This window comes from Pogoniulus pusillus, chromosome 12, assembly GCF_015220805.1.
Source record: "Pogoniulus pusillus isolate bPogPus1 chromosome 12, bPogPus1.pri, whole genome shotgun sequence".
Taxonomy (NCBI): Eukaryota; Metazoa; Chordata; class Aves; order Piciformes; family Lybiidae; genus Pogoniulus; species Pogoniulus pusillus.
Window position 1 is genome coordinate 22,454,840 of NC_087275.1, and position 27,367 is coordinate 22,482,206.

At 37.8% G+C, this 27,367-nt stretch overlaps 1 protein-coding gene across 18 annotated transcripts in view; it reads right to left on the reverse strand.

Moving 5' to 3' along the window:
• Positions 1-27,367, reverse strand: part of KDM6A (lysine demethylase 6A) — a 161,198-nt gene that overhangs the window by 51,947 nt on the left and 81,884 nt on the right. For 9 of the 18 annotated variants that reach the window (XM_064151856.1, XM_064151862.1, XM_064151863.1 and 6 more), the window contains exons 6-10: positions 18,431-18,551; positions 7,546-7,600; positions 4,746-4,780; positions 2,595-2,660; positions 1,320-1,413 (exon numbers count right to left, since the gene is read on the reverse strand). In XM_064151856.1, coding sequence (XP_064007926.1) covers positions 1,320-1,413; positions 2,595-2,660; positions 4,746-4,780; positions 7,546-7,600; positions 18,431-18,551 — 371 coding nt within the window. Of the gene's footprint in view, positions 1-1,319; positions 1,414-2,594; positions 2,661-4,745; positions 4,781-7,545; positions 7,601-10,983; positions 11,043-18,430; positions 18,552-27,367 lie in introns of those variants that run through there. The other 9 variants (XM_064151860.1, XM_064151864.1, XM_064151865.1 and 6 more) reach the window with 2 other exon arrangements.

The following is a 27,367-nucleotide window of genomic DNA, read 5'->3' on the forward strand; positions in this document are numbered from 1 at the left end:
AAAATGGTATTATTCCTTAAATGTTCTGGTTAAGACCACTCTATCTCTTTCTCTACATAGAAGCTACCTATACTATAAAACCATGCTGAGTAAAGGGAGCTCTTACTCCCTTTAGTGCAGACCTGTGGTATGGATTTATTAAACCATGTGCTTTTGCTTCCGTTCTGGCAACATACCTTAGAGTTAGTTAGCTATTGGTCAGCTATTTTGGGAAGACTGTTTTCCATTGATCAAATGTATAGCCTTTCTAGATGAAGTTGCTAACAACATGATTTAGGTGGAATAAGACCAAGATACAAAAAAAAAAAAAAAAAAAAAAATCAAAGGAATCAAAGGAGATATTGAAATATAAGCAACACTGTTAGGTGACAGAGAAAGTATCAGCACCTAGAGTTCTGCAGCAGATTTCTCCAGCAGTTTCATTTGTGATTTCAGAGAGGAAAATCAAAAGCTAAAGAAATTTGCCCAGTCCAAATCTATACACAATCTGCAATGCAATAAAAGCAAGCACTGTGACCATAACTTAGTGCCAGTTGCTAATCTGAATTAATTTATCACTATGTGAAAGGAGGGAAAAAAATAAAAATGGACATAATCAGGCTAAATCAATATTCAGAATAACAAATCAGATGAAGAACATGGAGAAAGTGAATGAAGAGGTTTTGCCCTGGGTTGAATTATTTTAACTAAATATTCTGGAAATACTTTTAAAAGAACAGAAATAATTTATCCTACACACACCACTAGAAATTTGGCCTTCTAGAAATACAGAAAATTACAACAAAACAATTTTCTTCTCTTTTTATGTAATTTACGTAATCTGATGATCTCTTTTTATGTCATCTGATGATAAGCATTTTAGTTGCAGAAACTGGTTTTCACTACATACAACATAGTTAAAGAGAAAGATAAGGTCAGTTTTTCATTTCCCGTGTTCCTCTGTTCTGCAATGGAGAAGAGCATTTCGGTTTACTGCATTTAGCCTGGATACTCAATGCATGTTCTCAGAGGCAGGACAGAGAATATGGAAGTCTAAAAGCTGCACTCCTCCTCTGAAAGCCCACTCCCTCATTGCCTGTAGTGCACATACTGCATAGCAAGTCTAAGAGCTTTTTAATTTTGTACATCTAATTGAAATATCTTACTTCCTCTCTTATTTACTTAATTATCTACTGTTATACATCCTGTTTTGGGTGAAAAATCTCACGTATCATAATCAGTGTCTACGACTCACTTTGGAAATGGAGCCTTAAAAATCACTGCTGAAGGTGAAGATGGGAAAAGAAACACGTAGGAAAACAAAAGCTAATTTTACATACCTAACTGCTGTAAGACAGTTGCTTTTACTTGTGCAGGAAGGTTTTCGATCTGCAAAAGCTGTTCATAAGCTTCCTTTGCAGAGTGATACTTTCTCTGCAAAAGGAAAGAAGTACATGGATTAATCATAAAGCTTGCAACAGATCACCAATAGCAACGATTTCACAGCACTGACAGCACACAAGCACATTGACAAAAAAAATCAATTTTTTTTTCTTTGCATACAGTGCATATGAAAGGCTTTAATGAGTTACACACCTATAGTGAGAGAATAACTTTCACAGATATAGTATTTAAACTGACTACTTAAAATTGAGGGAAACCTGCAAATTATTAATATTTGGTCAACTCCTCATACATGCATTATAGTTCTTACACTAAAATGAACATACTGCTTTTAAGGTGAATGCTTGAGTGCATGTTTACACCTGAAAAAAAGCCCTACACAAATTCCTCCCAGGAAACGGGTAACAAAGATTAAGATGACGGTAGTTGGTGGCTGGTACAATTTTGCCTCTTTCCTTTAGTATATTTGAACTGCCTTTTCAACAGATTTTTACTGTCCTTAGGTCTCACTGTACATGGAACTGAAACATACCCATAGATTAAGTCTAGAGACCAAAGGTATGCCACCTTATGTTAGCTATATAGTTAAGAGTGCTTCAAGCATGGAAACATTCAGTTCTGAACTCCCTATATGAACATGTCCTGATGTAGACACCATATTTCCAAGTCATGATTGCGGTACAATGATTCTCAAACAGTCTGAGCTGTTTTGTGTATATTAAAGGTTAAGACTTCTTGATAGATGATTTTTTTGCAGCAATGTCAGCGTTTATCTTCGTGCTACCCTAACAATAATTATTTGATACTGAATTTATTTTAATTGCTTAATTCTTCTGTTTCTCCTCTCCACAAAAGTCTAGGAGCCATAAATGCTGAAGTTTGTTACTAAAAGCACTTTTTGTTTTTTAACTTTCTAAGATGTGTGTATAAAAATGTTCTTTTAGATAACACTGGACTTCCTTCTGGTACACTAAAATAAATGGGGCCACCTAAAATCAAGGGATCATGATTTAATTACATCACGGTACTCAGCGTAGACTGCTGGTGTTTTAAAAGGGACAACTGGGAAGATGACTGTAAACAATATAAATACTTATTAGAAGTCAAAATGTTATTAAGTTCTTGAGCTCTCACAATCACAAAAGACAACTCTGTTGACTTTTAAAACCTTATTCTAGCCAGGAAGAAAAATTAAAGCAGCAATTACATACTTTCAAATGGAACAAGGGGAAGTTGGTAGAAAAGATTTTTAATTGGTGTTCATGAAATGTAGACAACTGGTAAGAAAACAAATAATATAAATAAACAAAATATCCATGTCCAGCAAAATAAAAACAATCAGGAAAAGAAATTCTAATTTAGCATTGGGAAAAAAATCTGTAGTTTATGACTATGAAGGATAAGCAAATGAAGAGCAGTTCACCGTAGAGCGTGACGGCAGTGGCAGCAGTCCAGATGTCAAAAAAGTCAGTATTAGTTCCTAATCTTTGAAAAAGATGTTTATGTGTTTGGGAGAATTGAGAAAGACCCATTAAAACAGATGTGTTTTGCAGATTCAGAGTATTTTATACTTCATAGTATTCACATCTGGGTTTATTTAAGTATGTTAATTCCAAAGTCCTTGATGTTTGGCTGTATCATGAACAGTCTCTGAAATGGGAAGGGGGAAAGGGAACCAGTCCAACAACTTTCTCTACACACCATATAAGCTCCCATTCTGAATAGCTAGAGGGAATCCCACTGCCACAGATGAACTAATAGAAACTAGCATTAAATGCCATGAAAAAAACCCTGCTAACTCTTATCATTGTCAGGCTATTCTCTCAATCAGAAGCTGGCAACTCATCATTTAAACTCCAGTACTATGAAGGCACATAATTAAGAAAGAAATTAACTTCTCCCTTTAATATTAGCAAGTAGAAATTTTTTGAATGTATGGAGGGGTTCAGAAAACTGCACCCTTCTGTCCTCTCAAAGAATCCAGGCAACCAGTTTGCCTCCAAAAAAACCTCTTTGTTGTAGTGTTAGATGTAATACCCAGGATGAAGTCAAGACCCTTTGTGGTTCTAAGTATCTCAAATTCCAGCTAAGAAGATACTCCTCCCAGCTGTTTCCAGAACTGGGAGACAACCCAAATCTAATGGCAGAATGCACTGAAAAGTTTTTTTAATCTGACAGAATTAAGGTTCCCACTGCCTATGACTGTAGGTCAGAAAGTACAGCTTAAAGCAACTGCAACCCTGGTCCACCTAATTATACAAGATGCCTGACATGGTGATCTGGTGTCCATCTTTCTATTTTACTCTAGCAAATCAAAAGAACTAACATGTTAAGGATGCTTTTTATATAAACATGTCAAATACACTCCAGCACTCCAAATGAAATCTGGATGGTGGCCAGGTAAGAACCATAAGGGTCCATGAAGTTTCTTAATGCTGTTTTTGGAATGGGGGGTTTCTGTGTATCTTTGCACCAAAAAACATTCAAAAGAGAACCGTGTTTATAAATTTGATATCCTTCATCTATATAAACACCTAATTTTTCACCATGACATCAAAAGACAGCTCCCATGCTATCATGTTATTTTTCAACTGACTGAAAATCAAGTTTGTGTGTCATACATCTTAACAGTTTTTGCTTTCATGTCTCTTCCCCTTAAGTCAGTTACCTATAAACACAATATAAGGGCATACAATCTCTACTGTATGCCAGACAGTCAAATCATAAATGTACAATAACTACTGCAGTAATTGCTTGGCTTCAATTTACTTATATTCTAGAAGCTCAGTAGTTCTTTTGTCATTTACCAAAGGATACAAGAAAAAAATAACAAACTGTGGTAGGATTTGATATAGAATCACATGATTTGATACAGTAACACAGCTTTATGTGCTGTTGACCTAAGGTCAAATGTTTGTCACATCAGTTCAGTGAAACTTCATGTCAAATACATTTAAAAGGCACCTTGCAATTGTCTAGACTCATACATGTTTGAGACTGTGTATAAGAAACAGAATGAATGTAATTGGAGAAACTACATATTGTTACAGCTATATGTAACTTTTTTAAATACACCTATACTCTCATAAGAGAAAGTTACTTAAAATTATGTTTAGAGTTTTTTTTTCACTCAACTTGGGAGGCTAATAAATATGTAAGCCCATTAAAATAGCTACTCTGTTTTATATCACATCAGTCCACATACCAAGTATTTTTAATTTAGCCAAAGCAAATAAAAGTTTCTTTAGTGATTCAAGACTTCAGTTCTTTACAAAAGCATTTATAATTTCAATTCTGCAGACTGATTACATCTTACAGTCAGAAACTCAACCATGCTTTATGAAAAGGAGCTTAAATCTTACCTGGATTTCATATAAGTGAGCGATGTGAAACTGAACTGTAAGGTGGGAAAATCAAAATTATTACTTTTCATAAACAACAACAATTACACTGTTTTTTTCTTAAGCAAGGGATAAACAAGATTTCAAATTTACCAATGCAAAATCAATATAAGTTTCATTCTGAAGATACAAAAAAAAGTATTTGTTTACACTGATATTTTACACTTAGAGAATGAACACATATCCTGCCACGGCTTTAAGACTGCAAAAAGATACTGCAGAAAGCAGTCCACATATTTTACTTGGATTCTGAAACACAGAACCCATTAACCTTTCAGTAAACCTAGCAATAAAATCTCTTTAAGCAGAGATGCACAAGAGAACACAGACAATATTTTCTGTACGTAAGTGAGTTAGAAATATTGATTTATTTTTATTTTGACTCAACTGCCAAGGAACAGACTGGCTGGATTACAGAACAGAAAACTGCATTATATGCTGTTAGCTTTATACTAGATCCTGAAGTCAGGTGAGTTGGTTTTTCTTATTTCCTTTTTATGAATTTTCTCCTCTAAAACTGAACTAAAATCATTCACTATAATTACAGATTGTATTCTGATCTTTACTCTACAGGATCTTAAATTCCTCATACAAATTGCATAGAATGCCATAATAATACTAGCAGCTCTTGGAGGTAACTGCTGGCTGGAAAGTGAAAATGAAAGTTGCTCAAGAGTAAAAGCAGAGAGAAAATTATCCTCATGCTGCTCAAATCATTAAAGATAAGATGAACTGCCTGATCTCTAAGGCTTGAGAACTGCTAACCCAAACTAGCCACCAACTGGTAGTTAAAGCTAGCTGTGATTAATGTAATCCTTATTCTGATTTGATGAGTTAAGATAAAAATCCTCTAAAATAGACTTTTGCCTGATGTTCTTGAGTACTGTAATTAAGAAAATACCTTTGCTTGAGCCAGGCTCAATTTATTTCAATTAAACAGATTTCTTTCCACTGAAGATAAACAACAGTGTCACAGAGGTTTACACAGGTAATTTGAAGTTCCCAGGGTTCTCTCTGGGCCATAGATTCTATGATGGAAGCTCTTTCTGCACTGCTTTGTCCTTCATTATAAAGGTAACCTAGTGCACTTCAGAAAGCAGGTCACCATCTAAAATTGTAATAAACTTTTTGTGTTCTTTGCTAAAGGGCATGCATCACACTCATGTTCACTGCACCACAAAACTTCAGCCTGTACTGATTAAAGAAAAGCCTCTGCTTTGTTTCAACAGTTCGTTATCTAAAAGAAAACAAAATTCTTCCCCCCCCCCAGCAAAACTTCTTTCAGTGTGAGGTTACAAAAGGAAGTCATGCCATGCAAAGGAATGAAATTAAAGGTGATGTATTTGAGACTGCCTAAATAGAAAGAAGACATGCTTAGTATTCCAACACCCCTGCTACCAATACACTCACTATAACGCTGCTATTCATCCAGCCTTTAGAAGAGCAAGGGGAAGGATTAACGCATTTTTTGTGATGGCACCTGACACCCTGGGTCAGAGTACATGGTTCACCTTTGGCTAAGTAGTGCAACAGAACTTGACAAAGTCCCTCATTCCTCTTCACTCTCTTCCTCTAGATGTTTTTGGGGTTGTCAGGCACCATGCACAAGGCTATAAGGCAGTAAAGCCTTTCACATGGGGCCACACCTCCACATAGATCTTGGAGACAAAGGTGATTCTGGGGGGTTAGGAAAAACCTTACAAAAATTCAGAGATAACAGTGAAAACTATTAAAGGTAGTGAGAAATAGCAAGAACTAATAACAAATACAGATAATGACACAACAGAATTTATTGACTTAAGATTCCTGCCAATAATTTTACTGAATTATCTGTGCCTTCTCCTGGTAAGTACTAAAGTCTCAGAGAAAACTATTGTAGCACAGCTGACTCCTTGGTACAGATGCAGCCAGCAGTTTCACCCATGTAAACACACCCCTTTTCATTACCCTTGCAGATAAAACATTCACAAGTCCATTCAGTTCTGAATTAAAGAAACAAAGAAAGACTTCTAAATACTTCATCCAGTGCTTCTAACGTTAGACTTGGGAAGTAACTTAGGCAAGACCAAGAGCAGCAAGAAGGTATCTTAAAAACTGATGAAGTAATTTCCTTCACAACTGTCTGCCTTCTAGTTCTTAAGACATCAAAACATGCAGGAACATATGTCATTTTTCCACACAATTCCTCCAACCATGGATAAATAAATACCTCCAGCATGCCCTGTAACAGCCTGCAGTATATACTGCATATAACAGGTCACACTAGAGGAAAAGATTAAACGTTAACCATAATATATAGTTGGTACTTAATAAAATGTATAATCAAATTACATATTTCACTTTTTCTTACTTCAACAGTGTAAGACTGATGATGAATTTTAGAGCAACAATTTTAAATGGCATTAAAATAATCACTGAAAGAGTACAGATTATAAAGATGCCACAAAGCATTAAATAATTAAATATGTGCCATGGCACAAGCACTACATTTATAAAAAACTAAATGAAAAGTCAAATAGCATGATTCCTTCAGAACAATTAATAAGCAAGGACTTTTTTTCCATTTACTAAGAAATCCACAATTCCAGTGGACTGTATGTCTCCACTGATAGATGGAGACAGGTTTTGTAGTCTCCCTTATTTAGTACTGATTGCCTTGATTTTGAAGGATTGGTTCATTAAAAATGGATATGGCTGTGAGAATAAGACTTTCAAATAAAAGCTACAACAAAATAAATGGAAATACTTAGAGGTTACTTACTTTCAGCATTAGACAAAGTGCAGGGATTGCAGTCAATCAAAGCTAACTGAAAATGCTGGGGAAAAAAAGAAGAATTTGTTTTTCAAACAAAGCAGTTTTGTACTTGAAAATCAGTATTGCATTTTAACGTGTGTCTTCAAGAGAACAATGTTTCAATTTCTGTTCAAGTGTTTACTAGAAGAAACTTTGGGAGATTAAATTACAGAAGCCAGCATTGCTGCTGGTAATGTAAAAGGGCAACAGGCATCTCCACAAAACAACTGAAATAGCATCTGGAAGAATGATTGTATAAAATGAATGGTCAAAATTGGAAGATGAAGCTTTCCTCAGAACACACAGTTGAGAATGTTGGTAATACCAGCTCACAGACTCATGGAGATGAACACTGAAGCTCTCAAACTGCCTAGCTAGAAAAACGGAATACTCTTCCTTTAAATACAGTGATTTGAAGTCTCTTAAATTTATCACTTGTCAAAAAGCACTCAAAATGAGCAACTTTACACGAAAACATGAGTTCATTAAGTTCTTAAGTTCTTCAGTTCTCTCCTCCAGGTATTAAGTTCGGTTCAATTAAATATTAAAGCTCATTTACTTTAATCACTTTTCCTCAAGAGATACAAAAAATATCTTTTAAAGCATTTTGTATTCTGAGGTTCTGTGTCAATTATTTCACTGTTCTAGAAAGAGGATCAAAAAAAAGCAAAGCAATAAAATCTGTCTGCCACGAAGTCTGGATGTGAGCAATCACTTCACAAGTGTCTTGCTAATTCAGTGATCACTGTTTACAGCATGTTAAAATGAATGGAAGAAGCATACAAACTCCAGTGCCTCTGAATTCTTCCATTAACTCTATAGAAATTTCCTACACAATGTACAATTTGGATTACCATAGTAATTCAATACAGAATAAGGCCTAGCAATATAGGAACCCAAGAGACAGCTTATAAAATAGTGCTGTTAAATACAGTTACCTACAAAACACAATTTCAGGTGACTTCTAATAGACAAAACACTACTGATGCTTTAGCATGTTTTATATTGTTAGCACAAGAATGAAAGTTCAGCTGCATCTGCTCAGGATGCCAAGCTAGGTGGCATTAGGACCTGATTAGTGTAGCTGCAAATTTATTTTAATATTAATGAATGTATATGCAATTCACTTTCACTACTGTCATACTCGGACCTACCAGATACTACATATATTTTCCTCACAGTCCTACATAATACCTCATGTATTGCATGTCTCTGTAACAGATATCTCAAAGATTTATAAAAAGAGTTTATCAGATCACCATATTTCTAAACAAACATATAAAATATTAGAAATAGTAGAAAATCCATGCATTACCCCCAGCAAAGCATGAAAAAGAAAGAATGCTGATGCTCTCATGAGCTCTGCAAAGCACAGTGATGCAGCTTACCTCCTCACTGATTCTACCACGATTTCTAATACAGAACAGCTTTATAAAATGAAACATACTCAGGCTAACACAAATTTCTGTTTTTTTAATGAACATTTTAACAATCTCATTCCCAAGAGAGCACAGAAAACAGTAAACTAATATATATGTTACTCGTGAAACAGCTTTTTAACCTTAGAGTAAGCATTAAATAATAGCTTATAAAAAATAAATAATAGCTTATTTCTCTGCTTAAACTATTCATTTTTGTACTATTCAGCAGTCAGACAACTTAAAATCTCCCTTCACTTACATTGCAATGCAGGTTGTGTGCCTCAGAGACACCCTTTAGTCGGTTACCATAGTGATTCTACTAAGCAGGCATTTAACAAAAAAAGGAAGACTAAATAAAAATAAAATGCTCTACTTCATATGGCATTTTCTCTGAAAAAAAGAGGAACAGACCTATATCCTTTGGCCTGTACAATGAGTACACTCATCTAAATGGTACACAATCCTCTCTGCACAGATGTGTTATCTTGCACTGTCACTAACAATTAATATGAAAAGATAAAGCAAAAAGGAACAGATTCGCTCTCACCTAGCAATGCTATCATAAAAAATAAGTAGATCTAAAGAGAAACGATGGACAACTGCTCTGTAGCAGCTTCTCAGAGGCATTATTGCAGTGAAACTCACTGAGAGAAGCAGGCAGCCATGTAAGAAAATCTAACCATTTTAGTTTTCTAATATGCTGGTAGTATCAGTGCCGTACAGTAAAAGAAGGCAGGAATATTCTCAGTAAAGCCTCCTAAAAATGTACATCCTTACTGCTACATTAACTGACTTGTAAATTTCAAAATCCTTCCTAGGAGAATTTTCTTCATCTGTAACATTTCTGCTTGCACTGTTCACTAAGCTACACACAGCAAAGAAATTGATAAAACAAAGCCTTTAACTACCGCCAAATAAAGCATCTGCACTGCAACAACTACCGTAAAGCAAGGCACAGAAAACCCAGAACCTTTCAAACCCAGAACCTTTGAAATGCACACACAAGCAAACCTACACCTCTTGCCAGATAAATAATACATGTCTCCCCTTAAGGATGCAAAACCAAGACACAAAAAAGCATGCATGCAATCTAACACATAAATCTCATCAGCCAAAAGCAGATCCACTAATCACAATTACCAGCACCAAAATAGAAAAATGTTTTTAAAATAATCATTTCCAACTTCCATTTCTGCAACAAACAGAAGCAGCTAGCAAACATCTGCACCTCTCTCAAATATTGCAGCACTGAAGCTGGCTACTGCTGTGTGAAATGGTTATTATGCAGGAGAGGCCGCTGCAGTTCAGAGACGACATACAATACCTCAAGGCAGACAGCAGTCTATAGAAATTCAAATCCTGAGTAAGAGGATTTACCTAGAAGGCAGTGCTCTGAATGTTAAAAAGTAACAGGCTCTGTAGAAGAGCTGCAGCTCAAGTTCAGGTCATAATACACCTTGATTTGTAGCCCTCAGTAATTGCACGATTATCTACAGCCTATTTTTTCTCCTCTGGAGTCCTTGACTTGCCTCTGACCGTGGAAACAGTATCAAAGCTAACCTTTCCAAGGACTAAATGCACTGCAGATTGCATATAAAGAGAACTGGTGAAATCATTAGTTCTGGTAGTGAAGAAAAGGTAATCTGACACAAACTTAGTATGTTTCGGGTAACTCAGTATGCTTTCACCACTAGAATTAACACCAATTCTCCTAACAAATCAGTCCTTTACAATTTAAGAGGCAAGTAGTCGGAGGTTTTTGTTGCTTAATCAGTAAATGTCCAAACCAAAAATAACCATATTCTTCTTAGTGCAGGATCTTTCAGTACTGTCTCTGTTTACATCCAAGCCAGAGACCTCAGAATAGCGATTCTACTCCCTCCTCCTTGCGAGGATGGCATTAGCGAGTTTAACAGCTGCCTGTTCTGCACGCACTTAGCAAGGCAAGCCATCATTTGAAACCTGACAATCCTCACAGACTTACCATGAAGGAAAGCTCCATCATGACTCAGTAAAATTCTGTCAGGAGATGGCTTTTTCTGCCTATGTGACCTAGGTGTGATGCCTATGCTCCTCAGAGCAGCCTTTGTTCAGATAAGTAGGACACAGAAAGCCTTGTGTAATCAGCTGTGGCACAGCGCCAAGCCTCCATTTGCCAGCCGCGTTTGGGGCCAGGGGAGAGGGTCAGGAGAGGACACGCTACATGTGCAGCTACATCACCTCATTGCTCCCTTCTCCACTGTCTTCCGAATTTGCAACAAATTCATCTTGTAAGAAGATGAAGGTTAGTGTAAGTCTTAACATTAACAGTCAGCTACGTTCAAAAAAACTCCTCAAGACTGAGGGAAAACTGTTAACAGGGACAGGGGCAGAAAAGACACATAAACACATCAACTGAATAACTGAAGTATATTCAGGAGAGTCTCATTTGCCTAGCTGCAGATGAAAAATTCTTCTCAAACAGAGAGATCAGAAAAGCAGCATTTTTACTGGCAAAAGAAGGCTGCAGCTGAATTTACCGATCAACATCTTATATAGTGCAGCACAGTGATGTTCACAAAGCTATCTCAATACTCCACTTGCTCTCACGTTTTAGCATCGTTTGTGCAACATCAGAATTAAGCTCTTCTGTCTTACAAGCCCGAAGAACTAGTGGCAGCAATAAAGCACCGCAGGGAAATGAGATGACCAGAACCTCGTCCCTGCTGTCGTATCATCAGCATCACCACAGAGCTCTTAGCTAAGGTCATTTCAGGACACTCAGCACTCTGCCTCCAACCCACACAGCCACCCAGGCTGAACAGAAAGAACAGCCTAATCGCTGCCGGTTATCTGCGGCTACCTAGCCAGGACACACATCGTGTGCCCCGAATGCAGCTTTGCAGTTACAGCTAATAAACCTGGACCAAGACACCTCTCACAAGGAGCAGGTCCACAAATGATGCATCCCAGCAGCAATACTCGTGACTGGCTTGAATGATCAACTTCCAAGTCACTATTTCTCACAGTTTGTTCTTCCCCCATTCCCACAGTTACACAAGTCACCACACAGTATGTTAATTCAATTTTCATGTTTCTCCTCTTTGTAATCCTGACACACCTAGTTTTCTTTTACAGAAAAAACAAAACCAAAACCAAAACCAACACAAAAAACAACTCAAAACCCTAAGCAAAACAGAGAGAACAGAAAATACCCCTCAGGCCAGGCACTGTGATATGGTGACCCACGGTCAAAGCCAAAGTGCAAGTAACTCTCTTGCTGTGCTAAAAAACTCTTGGTGTTTTCACTTCTCTCCATCATCAGCATATGCAAACCCTGAAGACTTGAGAGCAATTTCATTCACAAATGCTCTTTTCCACCCACTCACATTTTTGCTAAAATAATCTTGCTTCCCACAAAATATTGTTTAAGGGAAGTTCTTGAACACTTGGATATTCACCTTACAATAGCTAAAAGCCTTTTGTTTTTTAAGTTTGTTGGGTTTTCTTTCTCGGTTTTTGTTTTTTTTTTTTTCTTAGAATCATAGAATCAACCAGGTTGGGAGAGACTTCCAAGATCATCCAGTCCAACCTAGCACCCAGCCCTAGCCAGTCAATTAGACCATGGCACTAAGTGCCTCAGGCAGGCTTTTCTTGAACACACCCAGGGATAGTGACTCCACCACCTCCCTGGGCAGCCCATTCCAGTGCCAATCACTCTCTCTGGCAAGAACTTCCTCCTAACATCCAGCCTATACTTCCCCTGGCACAACTTGAGACTGTGTCCCCTTGTTCTATTGCTGGTTGTCTGGAAGAAGAGACCAACCCCCACCTGGCTACAGCCTCCCTTCAGGTAGTTGTAGACAGCAATGAGGTCACCCTTACTTCACAACGCCACAGATTAGTTTTTGCTAGAAACAGACAAAAAATTAGACATAAGAAAGCAAAACCTCTCAAAAACTGTATATATTTTGATTAGTTAACTTTTCATTATTAATGTAAAATAAATACTTAAGTTTTCAAATCAACATCTCTAAGTTTTGAAAATTACTCATCTAAGCACATGTGGAAGAACTAGGTTGTGGAACAGCACTTGAAGGCTTAAAACCACAGAAAATATTTATGAAAGTGAAAATTTATTACTGAGAAAAATAAAAAAGAATTAATAGTATGTCTGTACACACTGGCATATAATAATTTGTGCTGGGGGAGTTACTGGCTTGATATTAGGAGAAAGTTCTTCACAGAGAGTGATTTGCCATTGGAATGGGCTGCCCAGGGAGGTGGTGGAGTCACCATCCATGGAGGTGCTCAAGAAAAGTCTGGATGAAGCACTCAGTGCCATGGTCTAGTTGACTGGACAGGGCTGGACTGGATGATCTTAGTTGGACAGGTTGGACTGGATGATCTCAGAGGCCTCCTTCAACCTGGTTGATTCTATGATTCTATATACAGAGACAGGAGAATTATTTGAAGTGTCTGACTGACTATAAATAAGTACTTTGAGCTCTTCATCTGTATATGAGGTTTTTTAACACATTTTACACACATTCATGCCATGCATGCATAATTCTCCAATAAATCCTTTAACTGCCCTTTTTTAATCCTAACATAAGCAGTATGCCTTAACATTACTAAAAAATGAGAATCTTTGGGAAAATAATTTTAAAATTAAAATTATATTCAAATTAATGATTTATGGGCAAGATCAAAGCACAGGCCTGAAGCAACCTACTAGCATAGCTGTTTTGTGTATAAATAAACTTCTAAAAGTAAAAGGTAGAATTAGTATTTCTACTAAGAGACAGATAATTGAAAACATGAGAAATTTACTTCTCATTCTTCTAACGTTTTTGTTGCTGGACACAGGATGCATCTACAAACCTTAAAATCCCAAACAAAACACCAAAGCACAACATAGCTTGGTTTGCCATAAAATAACCTGCCTGTGTCCACAGTCCCTACACACCACCTACTAAAAAAAAAAGAAAAATCAAACCAACAAACCCAAACAATCCACCAGCAAAAAAAATTCCAAACAAAAGCAAGCAAGACACTCACCCACTAAACCAAACCCACGGAAGATCTCCCACCCACCCACTGTTCCCTCAATGTTATCATTCTAAGAAGTATGAAGCACTAAAATTTCTTGTTCTCCCTTAAGCAGTCTGTCAGCAAATAATAGAAGTGAATTGAATTTCACAAAGGGCTTTCAGGATCACAGCCCTAACTCCCCACTGAAAGCACACTATGACATTTTAATGCCATCAAGCAGAATGAACACCAGATGGAAGACTGGTTTCCCATAGCTGTTATTTCCAATGTAACCCAATCATTAAACTAAGTAATACCAAAACTGTAATTTTTCTTTCTTTATTCCTTAGCTTCTCTTTCATGGACGTTAGTGGCCCCACATAATATACAGCTCTTCCTTCATGCTCTATCTATGCTCCTTGATCAGCTTCCAGCTGGACAAGAGGCACTGGGGCTGCCTGATGCACAACAGCTGCAGCCCTGGTGTGGAAGGGGCAGTTCCCTTCATAGGAATTTTTCACATCACAACAGATTAGACTCATGACCAGTCATTTGGTGCCCACACTGCAGATCAAGCCAACCAGATCACCTGGTCCTCAGCTTACAGAGCTCCAATGGCTCTTTCCTTCCTACTTATTTGTCAGAAAATGATTAAGATTCAAAAGTACTTAAGAGAAGAAATGAGACAATGTTCAAGATAGCAATGATTACATGCATTTGTGAAAAAAGGAAGGTAAAACTGAAAGAAAACAAAAACTGTATCCAATAAACAGGAAAATTACTAGGATAGTAAACTACATGCCAGAAGTAACATGGCACATACTACTCAGAAGCTTGAACATTCTTCAAGTACATTTACCAAGCCAATAAAATGTACTACATATTCCTAGAGATCTCCTTTTATTCTCTTTTCAGACCATCACAGTGCCACCACAGCCAACATCAACATAGTATTCTTCTCACTTTTTGTAGGAAATAGCAAATAGGAAGGTGGCAGAAGGAAACAGAAAAGGTTAGGACTGTAAGGTAAACCTTAATGGTATGTTGCTGTTACAGCAATCAGTAATAAAATCTACACACACAAAAATCAGTTGATTTTGGACTCAACTGCACTACTCTGATGAATGGGACAAATTCAGCTTTCATGTATCACCTCTGCAGGTAACACTGCCCTGTCAAGTTACACGGGGACCATTTTCTTTCCAAATAGAAGGGTCACTGTTTTTACCCCCTTAATGTAACCCTGAAGGCAGAGTAATTTTCAACAGCACTCGTGCTCCAGTTAGAGTCTGTGGCAATGGGACAGCAGAGCAGTCAAGGGTTCTCACAGTAATTTGCAAGTCTTCACTGCAGCAATGTTAAAAACATGCAAAAGCAGTAATTGATTTTGAAAAAAGCAGTGAGAGTTGATTTTATGCTTGTTAAACAGCACTCTAGTAATTATCCTGATCATAATCATCTTAAAATAGTAAAAATTAATTTTGTGCTTAAATCGCTTACATAAAATATAGAAGATTTATGTTAATACTCTAAAATTGTGAAAAACACAGGATGTATGACCTTCAGACTCCCACTTTCCCCTTTGCTTAAAGACTCTCACTAACAATGACTTATCTATTGGCAATGGTTTATTCTTAGTAATTGCAGACTTCACATGAAGGTTTAAATATCAAACACATTATGGTATTGCAAAGTACTTTCATGAAACGTTGGTACAATCTGTGAAATCCATAACAATCACAAACAAATACTAGATGAAAAGTTACTTTCACTTCCTGTCCCAGTGTTCCATAGGAAGCTCAAATTAGGCTATGAATTATGTTGTACAGAGCTCCAATGGAAAGGATCTGTGCTGAATAACAGTCAGTAGGAGGCTGGATCCTAAAGCCCATAACCATCCTATTAAAATCTGTAATTGTTTTAACAAAGTCCACAAAATCAAATGAGTTACAAGTCAACTGTGTCTTTTGATTACTTTGACTTATTTATCTTCCTTTTGTGAAGATATGAGCTACTGAGTTTCAGAGAACAAGACATTCTGTGAAAACACCCTCTTGCACTCTTTCATCATACTTCCTCATTTTTTCTCCCCATACTTGTCTGTAACCATTTTGTTCTCTTCACTAAGGAACTATTTTCTAACTTGCTTCTCATACTCTTGTTGCTTACAGAGTACTGTCTTATTGGTTTTCAAACCTCAAGAATCCATCAGACTAGCTTTTAAAGAACCTACTGTCCTGTTTGTTCTACTTAGTCTACTCCTTGAATGCATTTTGATATTCAACCAGTAATATTTTGTTTTCTAAGTAAATCAGTCTCAGGACCCTACATTAAATTCACAGCTGAGCTGAACTGAAAACAGCTGAAACTGTTTGAAACTGAGTGGATTGCCTCACTGGATCTTTTCTTTGATTCCCACACTTTATTCTCTGCAAAGGATTCAAATCTCCATAGCAAAGGAAGCAAATCAGAATTAAGTTGGAATACCGTTGGCAATTCCAGAGTAGAGTTTCCTGTTATGTCTTACACCAGAAAGGGACAAACCAGCTCCTTTCCATTCACACACTTCTGCCTGTCTACCTTGCACTGGATCTAGCAACTCAACAATCTCAAGCTGAGCTGGTTCAGACTTCTGATCTACTTCAGTTTACAAATGGAAAAATAAAAAATAAAACCAAAATCACTTGATTCAATGCAGCAGGATGAGCTATTTTTGCTGCTGCTATTTGTTTTCGTAAGCGACTTAATCACACTGCACAGAAAACAATGGATTGATTTCTGTTTTAAAAATGCTTTTTGGGTGCTTTTTCTATTGCTAGTTGGTGTATTAAAAATTTAAAAGTTTGGTACATTCAAAATCTTTGTGATTAGCTACCTATTTATTTTGCTAAGTTGTGAAGATCGAACACAGGAAATGCAGGTTGAATTCTCATATCCATTTAAACACTGGGTTCAGTGATAGCATTAATGTATTTCATGGCACAGAAGGAAAAGGTTATTTATTTCTTGATCAATTTCTTCTATTAAAAATTGAAGTTCCTGCCACTACTTGATTACAAGTTTCTTACCTCCTTGTATAACTGTCCCTAGGACTACTTTAAAAATAAAACCCAAATGCACTTCTTCAGCACTTCTCTTATTCCCTCTGTATCACAACAGCTGATACTAAATCTGTGTCAAAGTATAAGAGGACCACCCAAACTCACATAATCCCTTACCCAACACAGATCTACCTCTCCTCCCCTTGCTCTCTTTTGCCATTCATTGCACTGAATCTTTCAGAATCCTATGTAGTATCATCTATTCACAATTTTCAACCCCATCTGTCTCTGTAGGTGAAAAGTTTGGAATCTGGATGAAAAAAGGAAGCCTAGTGAGAGATGTACTTTCCATTGTAACAATTACAGAAAGAAAAAAACCAGAGTAACAGTCTACTCTTTCAAATCTTGGGCAATGTGATTCTGAAAGCCTCATGAATGCAACTTCAAAAAAAACAATCTGCCAGGAAAAGGAAGCCACAAGATTCCTAAAAACAAAATATTAAAGTTTTTCACTAGTTTTAAGAGACAGATATATAGAAATGTGTTTCTAAATTACACTTAATAACAATTTTTTTTAATTGTCAGTCCTGCAGGTTTATTTCTCAGCACACAAAACCATACTGAAGAACACTTCCCTCTTCCAAGGCACACATACCTAAATTCAGATGCCAAGAAGGAAAGAAACAATATGGGGGGGCAGTGTAGAAAACTGAAGGAATTAAAAATCTGGGCAAATATGTTGAATGGAGGGATATAAAATGATACATTACAATCAGAAACCAAGCACTAAAAAAAAAGGTGTACAGAGAAACAAAGTACTGTATTAACGCAAATGATTTCTGAGTAGCTAGCAACTTTTGCCTTAGAACCAGACTTGCATCATCAGTATATAAAAGAATGATTAACCTCTAGAAATGCAAAAACAGTATTAAAAATGTGGAATATTATTTTGCATGAAAGCTTTATTTTCAAATACTTTTAAAGAATGTTGTTTACTACAGTGGAGCAGTGGAGAAAAAAAAATCAATACGTTCAAGCTGCTAATTCTTCTCTTCTTTTTCTTCCAATTTTCTCTATCTCCTCAATCTCCTCTCAAAATGTACTATTTTAAGGAGAACTCTACAACAAATTTTGATTTCCTGAAGCAGCAGTGCTCATTTGTAATTTTGCTGGTCTTTTCTGAGTGTTGAGTACCCAATACATCTCAAAATCTACCCTTATTCTGTCTTTAGACTAAGATACTTCATACTGAAGCACTTGTACTTCTAAAGTAGGTAGTATTTAACTTCCATATACTTAGGCATTCCTTGCAATCTGAAGATGCAACAACACAACCTGTAAAACTTCTTAATTCAATTTGAAAGGACTTAAACCTACCTTTAAACTAGACTCATAGTCTGTGTTCACTTTGAACATAAGCCCAAGTCTCAAATGAATTTCCTTGGCTCGACAAAAGCTGGGATCAACATAAAGCGCCTCCTGAAATGCTTTAATTGCCCTGAAAGAAAAGCACAGATTAAGACATTATTTTTCACTGAAGTATTACTTTATAATCAACATCATTTACCTGACTAGTAGAAAGTAAATCAGAAAACAATGTTACAGAAGAACATATCAAAATAATGGTTTGTGTGTAATGATTTTGGTGCATGTTTTTTTTATCCTTCAAGGACTAGGTAATTTTTTACTCCAGATATCCTGCTATGTTTGAAAGTTTAATCTTTTCTGTTAATTTAGAGAAACTCATTTGCTGCATGAAATACAGTAATATATCTGCTAGTTCAGAAAGGATGACTCAGGAATTAGTAGCAGTATTAGGGCAAACTTTAGAACAGTACAGTGATCATTCACATCACAACCAACTGCTATGTTGATTTTGATTCCAATAGTGCAGACATCCCAGAGCAGCAGCAGAAGAGAAGGCTTAGGAGCAACCACACACATCTCCTCCCACTATACCAACTTATTCCATTTTTCCACTTTGTCCTCCCTTTCTTAGAACCACTGCTGTGTAGACACTCAAACTATTGTTCCATTATTTCCCAGTTACTCGATTACCTCCAGGAAAACAGATATGAAAGGCTGCCACCTTCTCAGACTGTAACTTTTCCTATTACTATGATATGTGAAGATGGCTCTGAGTCTGTTTCCCTGTCTTTTAATCCACTCTACACATGCCTCTGCTTATGACTGCACTGTACCTGGTAAAACAAAATGCTATGTAACACCTGTATTTTAGGGCAGGAATAAAACATGATCCCAAACAGGCCTGTTTTGCCTCTCAGGCCTATTGTGGAAAATTAGGGCAGTTGAAATGCAACTAAAGGAATAACAGATTTAAAATCACAGAGGAACTGAGAACGAAGCTAAGACTTAATGTGTTAACTTGTCTGAAAGCCAGTGACAGGTTGAAATAAAATATTTTCACATACATGAGTGCTTGTACAATGACAGAATCAGAAGCAGTCTCACTCTGTGTACATTCAAGAACCTACAGCAGACAGCACAGACCCATTTGCTGTTCTAGGCAACCCCAGAGATGAACAGCAGGCAGCTGACAGGCAAGTCTATGGGGACAACTGTACCCACTGTCAGGCAGCACAGGGACACTAGACAGGAATTAATCACACTGCCTAAAATCATACAATGTTTAGGCAAAATGATTTCAATCCTATTCTCCAATAGCAGTATTATTTGCAGTGAGAAAAGTTTAGCAGTTGCAAGGGGAAATTCACTAAAGAGTCTTCATGTAAGTTTTTACTCACAAAACACATAAATCATGGTTTTCAAATCCATCAGCAAAACGTTTCTGATGTAAAATTCTTAGAGACTCTTTTTTTCCCCCTTCATGGCAAAGCAAACCAAAGGCTTACTCCAGCCAATGCAGTAAAACTGACTGTAACTGAAGCATTACCCTACTTATTTAAATAGAGCTTCAGAGCAGATAGGCTTAAATAAAACCAATGCATTTTTATTGTGGAACTTAAGTTTCCTCCATAATAATCTTTCAGAAGGGCTCTTCTTACCTTATACCCTACTTTTCTACTTACACAAGGAATATGAGCAAGTGAAGCTCAAAAGGGACACAGCTGCACTAGCTAAGCAGTCTCTCACATTTCATCTGAACTTCCCTGGGATAGGAGGGGTGGTAATGAATCATTCACCTTGAGATCTACACTGTAATCATAACAAACAAGCACTCCTGTCTCCTAACAGTATGCTGGTCATCATCTACAGAACACCATTCAAATCAAAGGAAAAAGACCCAGCTGATCACTAAATACCAAACAGTTTTAAGCTCTGCCTTTTGCTATGCCCAAGTACAGATTTGGATTGTATATTTGTATGTCTTATTACTGGCACTTAAAATCCATTATTTTCATCCTGCTCAAAGAGAGTATCTTAAGTTCTAAAAAGGAACAAAATCAGTATCTAGAGTCCATAACAGTGAGGAAAATATATCAGGAATAGACATTGTGGTTCTATACCACAAGGGGATCGTGGCCATGCTCATATACACTTTGTGATCTTTATAGAATCACAGAAATTCGGAGGCTAGAGGGGACATCCAGAGATCAAGTACAACTTCCCTGAGAAGGCAGGATCACCTAGGGTAGTCCAGACAGGAACCCACTTGCATCCAAGCAGGTTTAGAAAGTTTCCGGGGAAGGAGACTCTATGATCCCCCTGGGCAGCCTGTTCCAGTGCTCTGTCACCCTCACTGTAAAGAAGTTTCTTCTCATGTTGAGGTGAAATCTTATATGTTCAAATTTGTAGTCGTTGCTCCTTGTCTTATTGATGATGACCATCAAAAAGAGATTGGGCGACTCACTTGACACCCACCCCTCAGATATTTGTGCACATTGATGAGATCCTCTCTCAGCCTTCTCTTCTCCACACTAAACAGACCCAGAGCTCTTAAGACTCTTTGTAGGGAAGATGCTCAAGTTCCCCAATCATCCTCAGTGCTCTCTGCTGGACTCTCTCCAGCAGGTCCCTGTCTCTCTTGAACTGAGGAGCCCAAAACTGGACACATTATTCCAGGTGTGGTCTCACCAGGGCAGAGTAGAGGGGGAGAAAAACCTCCCTAGACCTCCTGGCCACACTTTTTTCTGATGCATCCCAGACAGCTGACACCCTAGACAGTGAAAGACAAACTGACAACTACTAAAAAATAATAAAATAATTGTCTGAGTTGGAGAGAACATAGCTGCAGAACAGATGACTATTAAATGGAGCTAAAACAGAGTCCAAGAGCAGCCTCCAGTTCATTCATTGTGCTGACATCCCACCAAGCCCCACAAAGCACTGGGCCTTTGCAGGGTGCTCAGACAGAAACCTCCCCTTATCTCACCAACTAAAGCCTGAAACCATCTCTGTGGCTTACAGGGTGTAAAACAAGCACCAGATCACTGTGCAATCTGCACTTGCAATGATTACTGATAGAGCTGCAGCACACAGATGAGTTTATGACCATCTACACATCTGGGAAAACCAACAAATGTTCCTCCATTTACCACACGACTCTCACAAGTTCTGTCTCTCCAAATATCTGTACCAGATGCAGCAAGCATGCTGCAAGCATGAGAGGTTCTTCACTATACACAGCCTGCTACAAGTGTGAGACCTTCTTCTCTATGTACAACCTGCTACAAACATGAGACCTTCTTTACACTCCTCACATTTCATCAGAAAATAGTATTTCTGTATTTCCCCTATGTCACATCAGTTGCAGAGATCACTGAAATGTAGATTTCAATAAAAGATTGAGAGAAACTCTAAAAAACAAAAATATTTTTATAGCCTCTTGCTTCCTAAACAGGAAATACTATTCATTGCCACAGCTGAGCAATAGGATTAAACAAAGCCACAAGCACAAAAAAAACCCCCAATTTTAAACATAGTTTGGAAATTTAGATTTAATGTATACTGCCATTTGCTGGAAAGAACAAGAATGTCACCGACCTTGGTGTGTCAGAGAGGCACAGCACTTTAAGACCAGTAAAATTATCATGGACAACGTGCAAAGAGTGTGTTGTGTTTAGCACAGAACCTGCTAGTCAGTCAGCCCCTACAGGGTTGGAGTAAGTTTTATCACTGTGCAGACAACATGGCAACACTATTTGCCCTTATCTCAGCCACTTGTGGAGTCAGGTTCAACATTAGTAGTTCATGTCTTTGAGATAACATTATAATCCAAAGCAATTTTCCAATGAACAGACCAAAATGTACATGCAGGAGGAAAGTCTGTAGGACAAGGCATCATTCTTCTAGACATAATCTAGGCACAAAGTATAATCATGCTTTTCAACCCATTTGGATGGACACTTGAAAAATACATCCAGTCAAGCAAGTCAAAACAAAAATCTCTGTACCACTTTAGACATCATTCAAGTTACAGTGCTAAGAGCTAAATAACAGTATTCTAGCTGTACATTTCAGTTATGTCTGATTGCTCCTAAATTGATGGATTTAGGTGGAAAGGCAGGGATTCTTTAAAAGCAGTATTTCCTTGAAAGGTTAAAAAAATCAAAGGAGCGGAGTCAGGGAGTGTTGGTTGAGCACATCCATTGCATTAATTTGTCAATGGAATGGATGGGCTGGCAGAAAGCTTGGGAAAAGTCTCTCCACTTAGATTTTTTTGTTTGTTTCTAGTATATGGTAGATTTACATTTAAGAATTACTCTGTATGCACTCAAAATGCTAGGGAACTCCTGGGTCAGTGTCTTTCTTGCATCTTAAATTCTGTATCTTTGGATGATATAATAGAAACTAATAGAGAATTCTGAAAGGTTACAAATTTAACTTTACAATAAAGCATAATTCCATCAGAAAATGTTCTCCAAAACAACTTTTCTAACTAAGAATCAGGTATCTTCTCCATTACAAACACTGACCTGCACTTTACTTAACTCTAGTGCTAATCCTGTATTGATTAAGCATTTTATAGTTTTTCCAGGATGACAATCACTGATAATTACAAACACAAATTACTTTTCCCTACTTCTGTGAAAAAGGGCATCATCAAAGCTGTACAAAGAAAATAATATGAAAGGCAGTATTTTCAACAATTAGTGCCAGTGGTAGGTGCTCATGTCCAATTTGGTAACTACAGCCTGATTTTTAAATAACCAGTAGAATTTTCACAGTGTAAAACATGCAGACTCTTACTACTTATTAACTCATCCAGACAGACAAGCAGTGCTACTCTGTAGCTGAATTAGTATTGATCTAATTTTGCCTTGGGAAACATTTAAACAAAAAAACCAATGCAATCAAGACCACAGGAAACATCACAAACAGACTAGAGTAAAAACTTTATTTTATTTTGAAGCTGTCTATTACCCAGTGACATGTCCAAGCCCTGGACTTGGTCCCTTACTATATCAACAGTAAAACATCTGCAATACCCTTGACATCCATTTCAGTTCCAAGTGCTCAATAACATCTAATGCAAATGGCATCAGGGCTTGGTAAAGGTTGGTACAATGCAGAAGGAAGCAGACATGGGAAGTGGGATCAAGTGTTGTCCTAGTAAGAGCATGTAAGAGAGAATGTGGTTCAATGTCATTAAATACAGTCCTTCCTGGCCCATCTGTTTGCTGAGCTGAGTCTTCTAGATAGAGCAGGAGTTACTTGATCCTTACACAGAAGTTCACTTGCTCCAAAACATCACTAACCCCATTCCTGTCCTCTGCTCAAAGCTACATTAAGATAGATTATTCGAGGCATTCAAGTCATCCAGATGTTTTCCTTCAAAGCTCTTCTGTGGTTTGACCAAAACCAGAAGAGCAGACAGAACTTAATAGCTTGACTATCTGTCACGTATGAAGCAGGACCTGTCTTAAGAGGCTAATAGCTTCCTTCAGAGATGATGGCACACAGTCTTTCTCAAGTAGGTTGTTACTCCCCACCACTAATTAGCTGGCCTTTATACACAGACAGAGCTTTTAATTTTTATCCTTCAGTAGACTAAACATACATTAGTCCAAGGAATAAATCATCAAATGAAGAGCTGGGAGTTCTCATACTGCAGAAATAAATGACAGTCATCTAAATTCAGCAAGAGATTACTTTTGGTTTCTTCTCTGAAGATAATGACAACTGCCTGGTAAGAAAAACTTTGGTTAAGTCTACTGGGATTTATTTAAATTAAGTAAGAGTTTTCTCCAAGAATAGGAGCATTTCTTCTAGCATGCAGGAAAAGCTTTCTAACACTCAGGAAACAGGAAAGCAGGACTGGAAAATGAACACTATGGAGGATGAAAATGAACACCTCTGGGCTTACATTTTACACAGCACTGCTACGGTGATTCAGAACAAAAAAGAGAGTCTATTGGTTCCAAGCCAAGACTTCCAAAATCTATACTGCAGCTATCTTTCCACCCACTCATCTATACAATAATGCCTACCATTATGAAAGTGAAGAATGCAGCTGAATAATAATTAATCAAATAATACACTAAACATTTAGTGAACACTCGTAAGACTTTCACTGGAAGGCTTTACTTGGAGAGACTGAATAAAATCAGCTTTTAACTAGGCAAAGGAATGTAACAAAATAGAAGTGATTTAACTATTTAAACATTAACATTCACACTTTTCAAATAAAATCTACAAAAAACAGAATAAGCCTACAAAATAAAAGGACCTAACATCAATCTAATATATCAGCAGAAATACTTCATGCAGCTGGAGTGAAACTTATTCTTTCTCCTTTCAATTTTCTGACCACCTATTCAAAGCCTCACATCATGAAAATTACATGAGGCTATGATGGACAAATTTCCATTTGAAAATCATAATCATAGCTTGAACATAAAATATGAGATGAATTGAGAACTGGCTAAATAACAGAGCCCAAAGGGTTGTGATCAACGGCACAGAGTCCAGTTGGAGACCTGTCGCTAGGGTTGTTCCCCAGGGGTTGGTCCTGGATCCAGTCTAGATGAAGAGGCAGAAGACAGACTCAGCAGATTTGCTGATGATACAAAACTGGGAGGAGTGGCTCATACACCAGAAGGCTGTGCTGCCATTCAGCAAGATCTGGACAGCTGGGCAATGACAAGTCTAATTAAGTTCAACAAGGCTAAGTGTAAAGTCCTGCACCTGTGAAGGAACAATACCATGTGCCAGTGCAGGTTAAGGGCTGAGCTGCTGGAGAGCAGCTCCACAGAGAAGGACACTTTGGAGTCCTGCTTAATAGTAAGTTATCCATGGGACAGCAATGTGCCATGGTGGCCAAAAAGGCCAATAATAAAGAATCACAGAATCAGTCAGGGTTGGAGGGACCACAAGGATCATCTAGTTCCAGCTTCCCCTACCCTAGATCAGGCTGGCCAGAGCCCCATCCAGCCTGGCCTCAAAGATCTCCAGGGATGGAGCCTCAACCACCTCCCTGGGCAACCTGTGCCAGGGTCTCACTACTCTATTGGTGAAGAACTTCCTCCTCACATCCAGGCTGAATCTCCCCACCTCCAGCTCTGCTCCAGTGTCTGGAGGTGCCTTCCAACCTCTAAAGATCTTTCATCCTGTGAACCCAGTCTCTCTGCAGTAATAGTGAGTGACAGGATGAGGGGCAATAGACACAAACTCAATCACAGGAAATTCCATCTCAACATGAGGAAAAAAGCCTCTTTTAGTGTTAGGATAATGGAACACTGGGAAAAGCTGCCCAGAGAGGTTGTGTATCTTCAAAATCCACCTGGACATGTTCCTGTGTGATCTGCCCAAGGTTGTCCTGCTTTCAGTGAGGGTTGGACTCGATGCTCTCTGGAGGTCCCTGCCAACCCCTAGCATTCTGTGACTCAACATCCACGCACAGCAGTGGTCAAGACACTGCAATTTTATGAAACACTTTCACAATCTTTACAGACAACTTCTCTGTCCATAGGGTTGGAACAAGTGAGCGATGAAATATCAGGAGTAGCAAAATCTTTAACCATTTCTCTAGAAGAGCAGCTGAGAGCAGGTTTTTTCCAGCACTGGCAGATACTATGCATTTTCATAAATCCTGGAAATAGTTAGATATACAACCACAGAGAGGTAAGACAACAAAAGAGAAAGTTAACTGCCACTCTAATAATGGTTAATTACAATTAGTACATGCAGGTTACATGTACATTCCTATTTTATACACCTGAAAAATACATAAATAGACCCAGCCACCTAAAACTTGAGGAATATTTGACAAAACAGTATCTACACAGTTTGTGTTTAAATTATGCCCTCCTTATGAAGGTAACTACAAGCACCAGACCATCTGAAATTACTCTGACAGAACAAGGACAGAACCAATATAACGTGTGCCCTGAAGATCACAAGTTACTGGCAAGCAAGATGTTTCTGTACTCTCAAATTATATCCCTCCTGGACTTTCCATTGCAGGTGTTTCCAAAATATGAACTCCACAGACTCCCAACTACCACTGCAATGTCACTGCCAGGTGAATCTTGGGGCCTTTAATGCAAACTGTACCTGCTAGGCTCTTTCATCAAATGATGTGCACACACTACTGAGATACCAGGAGGTATGCAGAGCAGCAATCACATTTGATGTAGCAGACAGCAGCTACTGTCTGCCTGGCAAGTGGGGTAAGGAAATTCCCACTAGGCAGTTTGCACTCTCACACACCCCACTACCCATTCAACTGTTTTTTTTGTGTAAAGAGCCTATTTCCTTGGTTCTGCCAATCACTTACACAAACAACTTGAAAGAATCATCTGAAGAAACTGGTCCTGCCAGAAAAAATAATTAAAATTATATCCTTAAAGATAAGGCTCACTATGCCACTAACAGCTTGACCCTGGGGGAAAAAAGTATGTATTGATAAAGGAAGCAAAGTAGAGCACAGGATGGACCTTGACAGCACAGAACTCTCCCATTCTCACATGCAAGCAGCGACCACCACAAAACAATGATTTCTTAGATAGATGAGTAAGGCCTGCAATACTGAAGGTTGGCATACAAAAACTACTGAAAAAAAGTCTACATTCCACTGTAGACCTGAGTACTTTAGAAGTAATTTAAACAGCTGCTTTACTATTTCAGGATGACTGTGAGAAGAGTAAAACTTCACTTTCTAGAAAAAATGAAAGAGAATGACAGCTAGAGAAAGCAAGAGAGAAATCAAATTCCTTCAGCTCGCAGAAAAGGTTCAACGTGATTGGCACTAAGAACATCTCACCAGAGATGGCAAGTTTTGTGTGTTTTCCAGTGGGCACATTGAAAAGAACACTCCTGTCTCTGCAGTCTTCAAAGCATTCTTAGGAGAAAACTCATTCTTAGGTGTTTGGAAGCCTGCTTGTTGGTCAA